General features: G+C 32.5%; 1 protein-coding gene across 1 annotated transcript; it reads left to right on the top strand.

Moving 5' to 3' along the window:
• The first annotated feature begins 3,631 nt into the window (after nucleotides 1–3,631).
• Nucleotides 3,632–6,397, top strand: LOC106755781 (myb family transcription factor EFM). The gene is made up of 4 exons (XM_014637995.2): nucleotides 3,632–4,199; nucleotides 4,664–5,269; nucleotides 5,516–5,592; nucleotides 5,790–6,397. The coding sequence occupies exons 1-4, from the start codon at nucleotides 4,010–4,012 to the stop codon at nucleotides 6,264–6,266; spliced, it is 1,350 nt and encodes a 449-aa protein (XP_014493481.1). The 5' UTR covers nucleotides 3,632–4,009; the 3' UTR covers nucleotides 6,267–6,397.
• The last annotated feature ends 3,825 nt before the right edge of the window (nucleotides 6,398–10,222 follow it).

The raw sequence follows: 10,222 nt of genomic DNA, 5'->3' as shown, positions 1-10,222 counted from the left end.
CCTTTTCTTTTTCTCATCCATCTTCATTTAATTTATGATAAATATTTCGTCATAGAAAATCGACATCTATTTTATAAACAGATTAATTAACAAAATTAATGATAGATTTTAAAAAATATATTTACTAGTGAATTTACCGATGAATTTTAAAAAATACAATTATTAATAAATTTATTAATAGATTCTCTAAAAATTTAGTTACTGACAAATTTACCAACACATTTTAAAAAAGTAATTGTCAACAAATTTATCAACAAATTTTTTCATGACATGGTTAAAGTTGAAGTGAAAACTTTGCACTCATTTTACTATCAAAATTAACCAATGAAAATATAGGTTGGTAATAAATATTATGAATTATTCACATATTTTACTAAAAGTTTCATTGTCAACGAATTTTTTTTGTCGGTAATTAAAATCTTAAAATATGTCAATAAAATTTGTTTGTAAATTATATTTTATAGATGAATTTGATTTTATCGATAAAATTTCTCTATAAATGTTATTTTATCAATAAGTTTTTTCTAATAATATGATATTTTCTTGTAGTATTTCTCACTTACAAATTTTTAATAGCAGTCCTTAATCTTTTTGGCTTGATAGTAATACAATCTATACTAGAATTATATTTTACAAAGAAAAATAAAGAACACGTTTTACATTTTAGGAGTAAAAAAATAGAAAATAAAGGAAGTAAATATTATTTATGTAAACAAAAAAGTCTTCTTTTATCATGCCCCTATATCCTTCTTGGATTGGGAAGGTTCAACTCATGAACTTAGAAAGGTAGAATCAATAAAAAAAATTACTTATAACCAAAGAAGATTTAAGAGCTCATATAAAATGGGTTTAACACAAAATAAATTGGTATAAACTTGAGAAGTATTAAGATGAATTCATCATTTGAAGCCTGTTGAAGGATTAATCCTTAGGAAATTAAGAATAAGTGATTTAATCGGTGTAAATGGTTTTTCTCACCTTAGATGGTCTTTGCACTAGTGTAGAAAAGACTTTTAATGTCTATTATTTTGGATCTTTTACATTTGATTCTGACCCAGCGTCTTTATGGGTGACGTCAAATGGGACGTCGGTTTGCACAGTCAGACGTCTATATAGACATCAGACACTATAGATCAGACGTCTATATAGACGTCTGGCACTATAGATAAAACGTCTAAAAGGTCAGTGTATTTGATTGGATCTTTCTCCACTTGAGGCCTCTCGCGTTGATCTTGGCTCATGGTGATTCGAGTTTACAACTTTATATTTTAATTAAAGAGAATGGATTGTACATCTTTTTTTGTATTGGATGGTTTTAAAAACGTAGTGGGGGGAATTAGAGGAGTGCATAACGCAAGAAATCGACGCCTAAGAACTCCGCCCAAGGACACAAGCAAAACTACACAAAAAATCAACGAAAATGCATTTTAATCGGTTCAAATGAAAGATAATTCATCAAAGAGTAATGTAATTGGAGTAAAATTAATTTTAAACTGTGTAAAAGTGAAAAACGTAGCCCATGGAAAGAAAACACGAGGAAGATGATGAATAGTGAGTGCGCATAACTGCTGCCTCGCGTTCGCGGTGTTTTAATGCAGACATTTAGAATTCGGTTCCCCCCCATAGCCAACGTCTAAATGGCTTTAGAAGTCAGAATGATAGAATCAGACGTCTAACTAGAGTCAAAAAGTGACTTTTTTAGATTTCTGGACCGAGTATTTAGAAGTCGGTTCCCCCTATAACAAACATCTAAATGACTTTAGAAATCGGAGTGGTAGGACCAGACGTCTAAATGGAGTCAAAAAGTGATTTTTAAATTTATGGGCTGAGTATTTAGAAGTCCCTTCCCCCATAACAGACGTCTAAATGACTTTAGAAGTTAGAGTGGCGGGATCAGATGTCTAAATGGAGTCAAAAAAGAGACTTTTTAGATTTCTGGACTGAGTGTTTAGAAGTCGGTTTCCCTATAACAGACATCTAAATGACTTTAGAAGTCGGAGTGGTGAGATCAAACGTCTAAATGGAGTTAAAAAGTGACTTTTTAGATTTTTGGATTGAGTATTTAGAAGTCAGTTTCTCCAATAACAGACGTCTAAATGGCTTTAGAAGTCGTCCCCCTATCCGACGTCTAAATAGAATAAAAAATTATTATTATTTTTTATTTTTTCGTTTAGTTTTGGAGTCCATTCGAGGGAATCGAAATATATGAGTATTTAGAAGTCGATCCCCCTATAACCAACGTCTAAATAGTTATTTTATTTACGAAAAGTACTACCGATAATTTTTTACATTGGATATTCGAGAATCAAACATAAAAAGAGTGACGTTAAAAGATCTTTTCTTGTTTCTCTCCATTGAAGTATGAGTTTAACAACTCAAGAACAAATCAATTCAAGATAAAGATGAAAAATATTCTCGATATAATACATGATATATTTGGAATTGAAAACAATCACAAAAGTTCTTGGAATCTTGCCACTGCACACGAGTCTAACCAAAGTTATACAAGTGTCAAGGTTTGATTCTTTGGAAAAAAAAAGAAAAAAAATCACAAATTTGGAAGGGAATGAAGATGAAGAACATATCACTTTCCTAATCCTAAGAAAGATAAATATAAAGAAGGATCACCACTAATTTATAAAATTAAGATTATAAGATTAAGGACTTATCTCTTAGAGTTACAAAAAGGAGAAAAAAAGCTCAAGACTCATGTATTCATTTCTTGCAAGTTGTGTTACAGTGAAGTTCTTACATGATTATATAGGCATGTTTGAGAAATTTGAAAGACAATATTTGGTTGGTTCTCCTAAGTTGTCAACTGAAGCCCTTGTTATCCTTCTAACCAAACTACTTGTCCTTTATTTCTATTCTAAAAAGTGAAACTATCTTTTCTATATTTTTATTTATAAGGAGATTAAAAGAATTATTTATGTTTCTAATGTGTTGTTCAAACTTCTTGTTCATTTCCTTATATTCTTGAAAGTGTTTAAGCTCTTTGTTCTTTATTTTTTTTTTCTTTCTTGAACTCTTTGTTCTTCATTTTTTTTCTTTCTTGAAACTCTTGTAGTAACTCTTCTTTTTAGTGACTTAAGTTTCTCTTGTATTGAAATCAAGTGTTATTTCTCTTTTTTCTATATTTTCATTCATGCATCTATGAGTCTTTTAAAACCATATAACTTTTGTATGAACATTTCTTTTGACCACACGTGAAAAAACACGTTTAAATCTTTTATGATAACCAAGTCCTAAAGAGAATGAATGTGTATGAGTTAGATCTAGCACGGTAATATTGTTAAGTATACATTTAATACAACCAATCACTTATCAACTTATCAACCCATATCATTTAATACACACATTTTTATTTATTATTTTCACATTATTTTTTTCATTTAAAATTAGAAATCTTTACGAAGAAGGTGTATTCACATACCTAGCTTCTCTTTAGGGTAATTGATGAATAGAAAGTGTGATAAAATAAACAATAATAGAAAGATAAATTTAGGGAGGTAGAGGAGGATAGAAAGAAAGAATCTGGAGTATAAAGTGGAAGAAATACGAGTAACAAGAAGAATAATGTTTCTGTTGATGTTGAATTAATGCAATAACACTCAAACTTTTGCTAAAACCAGGCTCTTAGAACAAGACTCTCTGTTGTCAGATTCTCAGGATTCCTTCTCTCATTCTTTATTATTATTTTTAAGGATGTTAGTAACATCCTTCTTCTTTATCTCTTACTTTTTCTTCTTTTGTTTCTCTCTCCTAAACCCTGCTTTATTCCATTGAACTCACTCCTAAAAAGAAGACGATCCCCTCTCGATCCTTCTTGTGTTCACAAACAACATAACATTCCTTTTCTCTTTCTCTCTCTCTCTCCCACTTGCCCTAGAAAGGAAGAGGCCAAAGACCCTCTTTTCCTCTTGTTTGTTCCTACTTCCTGCAGTTTTGTCATGAACATTTCCTCCTAAACAGTTTTTGTCATTCCTTATCCTTAATCACACGTGAAAAGATGGCATCTCAAGCAGAACTTAGCATGGAGTACAAGCCCTACACCTATTCCACACTGCTGAAATCCTTTGCAGACCAAACTGATCAGACCTACAAGCTCGAAGACTTTCTTTCTCGCTTAGAGGAAGAACGTCTCAAGATTGATGCCTTCAAGCGCGAGCTTCCTCTCTGCATGCAACTCCTCACCAACGGTACACCTCTCAACCAATCACCATCTTTTACCACACAGATAAAACCAAACATCATTCACTCTTTCAAAATTCCAATCAACCAATTAAAACACACAATGTCCTAAACCCTCATGTTTCTTTCATAACCACCCCATCATGAAAATATTATACAAATTACTATATTCATTTCTTTTCTTCTCATCTTACCAATCATGCCTTTAATATTTAGGTCTTCCATTTCTTTTCTACCTCCATCCTCCTCTCTTTCTAGTAGTTTTCTTCTTTTGCTTTTGCTTTCTGGTATAAAAGTGAGAGACAGATATTTTCTTTATTATTTTTCTTATTGCTAGGGTATACAGTTATTTTTTGGGGGCAGTAATTAAATGAATTCAACCCACACCATGAGAATACACAAGCTTTATTCTATAGTTTTATCCTTTGAATGCAAAACAAAAATCTTAATTTTTCTTCTACTTTTTGCGTAGCTGTGGATGCTTCAAGGCAGCAGCTACAGACCTTCAGATCAAACCAAGGTACAAGGCCAATTCTGGAAGAGTTCATACCCATAAAGCATCCAAATTCTCAAGAAAGCACTGAGAAGGCATCAAACATATCAGACAAGGCGAGTTGGATGACATCAGCTCAACTATGGAGCCAGGCAAGCGAAGGAACCAAACCAAAATCCACAATTACATCACCTAAAAAAAGTGCTGATACAGGGTTTAGCGTGAGCCCTAGGCTAGCCCTAGACAGCAAACGTAGGAATGGAGGAGCCTTTTTACCATTCTCAAAAGAGAGAAACGCATGCCAAGGAATGGGGGATCTTCCTGAGTTAGGCCTTGCCTCCTCTGAGAGTGAAATGGAGGTGAAGAAATGTGAAGAGACAGAGAAATGTTCCAAAAGGGAGAATTCAGGCAAAGCTGGGAGTTTTGAAGGTATTGTTGATCAGGGAAAAATTGCTGCAATTGCAACCGAGGCACAAACAACTAACACTACAACCACCACAACTGGCCGGAAAGCAAGACGGTGTTGGTCACCGGACTTGCACCGTCGATTTGTTAATGCTCTTCAAATGCTTGGTGGATCTCAAGGTATAATAAGTTAGTTTATTTCTCTGCTAGACTGAAATATCACTTTTTTTTTTCCTTTCATTTTAAATTTCATCTGTTTTATTTTATCAAGTGCTTAAAAAAGATAAAAAGAAAACTATCAATATATATAACTACATAATCATATACATAATTATGATTTTAATCATTACTGCAATCGAATTATAATCATTGCAGCAATCACTCATAAGTGTTTTTTCTTCCTTTTTGTTTTCTGTCACTTTACAGTGGCCACCCCAAAACAGATTAGGGAGTTGATGAAGGTTGACGGTTTGACCAATGATGAAGTTAAAAGCCATCTCCAGGTATTCTATAGACAGGAATGAAAGATCCACTTTGTTTTTGTACTGTGATAATTATCACTGTTTCACTGACACTTAGTATACATCACTCTGCACAATACACTTGGAAACCAACTTGTTTCTTTTGTTTTCTTCTTTTTATGGTTCCTTTGTCTGTTTTACGGAACTTTCTCAATTTTCATGATGAAATTTGTCCACAGAAATATAGGCTTCACACTAGAAGACCCAGCCCAAGCCTACATGCAGGAGCACCAACACCACAAGTTGTAGTCCTTGGAGGAATTTGGGTGCCACCGGAATATGCCACTGCTGCCGCACACTCCGATGGCACCAGCTTCTACGGCCCACATCCCACCTCACACGTGCCACCGCCACACTACTGTGCAGCCACCCCGGTGTCTCAAGAGTTCTACAACTCAGCTCCGTCACTGTCGTTTCCACCACCACACGACCACACTCTCCATCACCACCATTTTCACATGTACAAGACAGCACCACACACCCAAAGCTCTCCAGAATCAGATGTTCGGAGCGGTGGCGACCGATCTGAGAGCATCGAGGATGGGAAGTCGGAGAGTGGTAGCTGGAAAGGAAATGGAGAGAAGAAAGGTTTGGCTGCACTGAGAGATCAAGAAGGGGAAGACAGCACTGGGAGTGAGATCACACTTAGATTCTAGGGCTTATGTGGTCACTGTGTATTAATTATTATTCTTAGAACTAGGGTTTTTTTACTTTTATCATTTTAATTAATCTTAACAAGAGTGATTCGAAGTAACATGAAGGCAAATATATCCTCATAATTTGAACTTTTCAGAGTTTTTTTTTTTTTTTTTTTTTTTTTGTTTGTAAAGTAATTTCATGGTATGCTTCTGTTTTGTTTCGCTTTGTGTGAATAGGCGATTCTAACACATTGAGATGAAGAATTCTTCCATGGTTCTTGGCATTTTCTTCTACTCTTCGTTTGATTTTGTTGATAACTATGGTAATGGCCATAACACTCACTAGCCGTTGGTCCCAGCTTGCTGATCAATATTTTAATAAGACCATTTTCCAAAATGATTTATACGAATATTTCTCTGTACTTTTTGTTGGATGGCATTGGAATCCATTTCTGTTTCTGCAAAAGACTCACGAAAAGTTTATGTAAAATGAAGCGAAAAAACCAGATATTTACGTAATATTTGGTAATCACTTGGCTACCACGTGAATCTTCAAAAGGTTGGCAACATGATGAGAATGATAATAAAAGAAAGCAAGTAAATCATGGATGAATTCTTGGAATTTAAGGATGCTAAAAAAGTTGTATACCAGTTAACTGTGTCTTTTCCGTTCTTTATTTAGTACTGTGCTCTGTCTTCTGAGTAGGATATGGCGCTCACCACGCACGATAAACGCCAGATTCCGACACAGATCTTGTTGAAGCTGGTCTTCCTCCATTTATTATTTTTCTCAAAGAATGGGCCATAAAAGAACCACCGAAAGTAAAGAAGTGTTTTTTTTTTCCACCTTAAGTCTTAGTTGCACTTTCTTGCTTTCGTTGGCTTTTTCAACATGAAAGATGAATTAATTGATTTTTTTTTTCATAATAATAAAGTATGTATTTGTTTGTTTAAAAGGAGAGAATACTTTAGAATCAATATAATTGACTGATAGAGCAATTTATAAATCAATTATAACTTTTTATTAATAATTGAGGTTATATTATATATATAATTATTTTAGTTTTTAAATGATATATAATTTAGTTAATATAATAACTAATTATTTTTGTTTTTACATTTAGTTATTATCTAATGATTTTATTGTAGTAAAAGAAAGATTTTTTTTTTTTTTGGAAAATGTTTTAAACTCAATTTATCTTCCTCTTAAGCCATCTATTCTTTCAAGGACGATGCATAATTGAAAATAATTTTAAGTAAACTTCCTCTTGAAAGAATGAAGAAGCGATCATCTTCAGCATACAAATAAATAAGCATTAAAAGATTCAACACATATTTATGAATGATTTAAAGCAATGTCTTTGTCCAAGATTTTTGTTTCATAAGAAGTTATATGAGAACGCAAAGTATCGAATACGAGAAGTACTTATGTCTGATCTAAGGGTTTATAAAGACACATTTTACACTTTATTGTATAATTGATCAAAACAAACTTCGGATGATTTTGTTATAACATTTTTTTTTTCTTTGACTTTCCTTGCTTAATTTTATGGCATCCTAGTTGAAAATTGAACCTTCTATAATAGTATGCTATCAAAATGAGTTCCAACATGCATGTCAACTTGATTCATTACGAATTCGATTGGGTTTGAAAAAAAAAAATTTACAGGCTAATTTTCAATACGGTTTACTAAGAACCTAACTCACTCAAGACCCGTGATGAGTCGGTTTGACTCACTAACCCACCTAATTTAATTTAATTATTTTTTATTTTATGTTTTAATATTATTAGTTAATATTTTTTTATTGTATTATAAATTGAGAATAAAGAAAAAGATGTTTTAAGAGAGCAAAATATTATAAATTTATCCACTCAAGTCTCTAATATTATAAATGGATAAATGACATAAAAATTATCAATATTATAAACTCATTTATTCGTTTTTTGTGTTTTTTTTTATTACATTTGAGTTGTATGTTAATTTTTTTATTTTGAATTGGAGTTGGAGTTTAACATTATTTTAGAGTGAAATTATTTAAATTTGAATTATAAAAAAATTGTAATTTTTTTTTATTTAAAAAAAAAATGTAATTAAATGAGTTAGGGAGCCAACCCGTTTAACCCACTAATTCGAGGTGGGCTAGACTGAGTTCGAATTTTTTTGGCTCGCTAATAAATGAGTTGAGTTAGGTTGACTCACTAAGTGACTAACCCATGGTGAGCCGGACCGGGTTAGGTCGAATGACTCGTTTTAACAACACTAATAATAGGTTTAGTTGACTCCATGTTTCTACTTGCTTCTTTATTTCCTACTATTCGCATCCTAAGATGGAGGAACATTTATGAAACTAAACATTAGGCTCTTAACAAAGATCATGGTTAAGAGGATAAAAGAAGATGAAGCCTTGAAAAAGAATATTACTACTTTAGAGAATTGTTTCGATTTATGGGTCGAGGTTAATCCTTCTTACACGAATAGTCTACGAACTCCAAGCTTAGGTTACAGTTTACTCTTCAAGTCTCTTTCCACCATTCTGTTCAATCGGGTACTATCAGCAGAAATCATTTTGATACTAAAGTCAGTATCTGTCTGAATACCTTAACAATAAAAATTTAGTGAAAAGTAACCAATTACCTGATTATCAAATATGTATTTATAGACTTTTGGAATGAGGTTTGGATTAATGTTGGTCCAATTACGGACCATACACTATAATGACATGACTTAGTGATTAACATAATTATTTTTATTTATTGATCTGGTTGTGGTTCGACCGATTGATTCATAGATCATTTTGTTGTCGAGTTGGACACTCTGTTGACGGCTCAGTTCATGACTGATCGAGCGATCATACAGTACAGTAATAGAATAATAGATTTTTTTTTGTTTCTTCTTAGTTTTGTACAGGTGTAAGATATGATCTAATACTGGTATAATTTTGTAGATATAGAAGTGGATTGGCATTGGCCCTTAATTGAACCTCCAATTGGGCCTACATGAGATGCCAAAAATCCTGGTAGGAAACTCCAAGGATTGAAGAAAAAAGCATGGAATAAGAAGGAGTAAAGATCACTTGTTGCTTTCAATAATTAATGAAGACGGCTTCAATATAAATGTGCAATCTGTTTGTACGTGCTCAACAAATCACTCCACCGATTTCAATTTTAACCAGCAACTGAAACAATTTTCTGCTTCCAAATCACAATATCAACACTATGAATCAATTTCACTAGCATGCACGCCTTGTGTTTGACGAAATATGTCAGTTGTCTGCGCCACAAGGTAGAACAAATCTGCACCAAAACCAGAAAGCTGCTTACGATTCTCTCAACTCACAACCAAAGCCAGAAAATGCACGAAGAGACTAATAAGACATCGCTCGCAATCATGCACGACTAATAAGTTAGGGAACATTTTTATCTTGAATTAACAATTCAAATATAAAAATAAAAAATTTACTAAAGAATTTAAATATAATTTCTCGCAAAAAGCACAAACTTCATTCAACATAACTTTAAAGCTAATTACAAAAGTTATCTCAAATATTTTTTTATCAAAGACCAAAACTATTTGGCGCCTCATTCACTAATTCAGCTCATAAAGTCATTTAATTAACTAATAAAATTAATGTAAGAGAAAGTGTCTAACTATAAAAACAGAGAACCAAATACAAATGACCAATAAAAATACAAATGACCAATAAAAAGGCTAATACAAAACATAAAATTCCTATTCTAGCCGTTATCCATACAGTCATTTACAAAGTTACTATCTATTCAGCTTCAAGAAATCTAAACCTTTTTGTATGACGATTCTACTCTTACCAACTAATGCAATATCAAATATCTTTGTACAAAGATTACATGGACTATGTTATCATGAACTTAGAGAAAATATCTTGAGAATTTTTCTCAAGCACAGTGATCATATTTCAATATTTATATAAAGACTGAGAAGCTAAACGATAAAAAT

The sequence above is a fragment of the Vigna radiata genome, chromosome 2, assembly GCF_000741045.1.
Source record: "Vigna radiata var. radiata cultivar VC1973A chromosome 2, Vradiata_ver6, whole genome shotgun sequence".
NCBI classification, from domain to species: Eukaryota; Viridiplantae; Streptophyta; class Magnoliopsida; order Fabales; family Fabaceae; genus Vigna; species Vigna radiata.
Note: the sequence above shows the minus strand (reverse complement) of the source record. Positions and strands in the feature narration are given on the sequence as shown.

Bases quoted from the DNA above. Each gene is read 5' to 3' on its own strand.
- LOC106755781 (XM_014637995.2), top strand. From the start codon at position 4,010: ATGGCATCTCAAGCAGAACTTAGCATGGAGTACAAGCCCTACACCTAT. The intron at 5,270-5,515 runs GTATAATAAGTT...GTCACTTTACAG, and splicing joins AATGCTTGGTGGATCTCAAG to TGGCCACCCCAAAACAGATT. The intron at 5,593-5,789 runs GTATTCTATAGA...ATTTGTCCACAG, and splicing joins AAGTTAAAAGCCATCTCCAG to AAATATAGGCTTCACACTAG.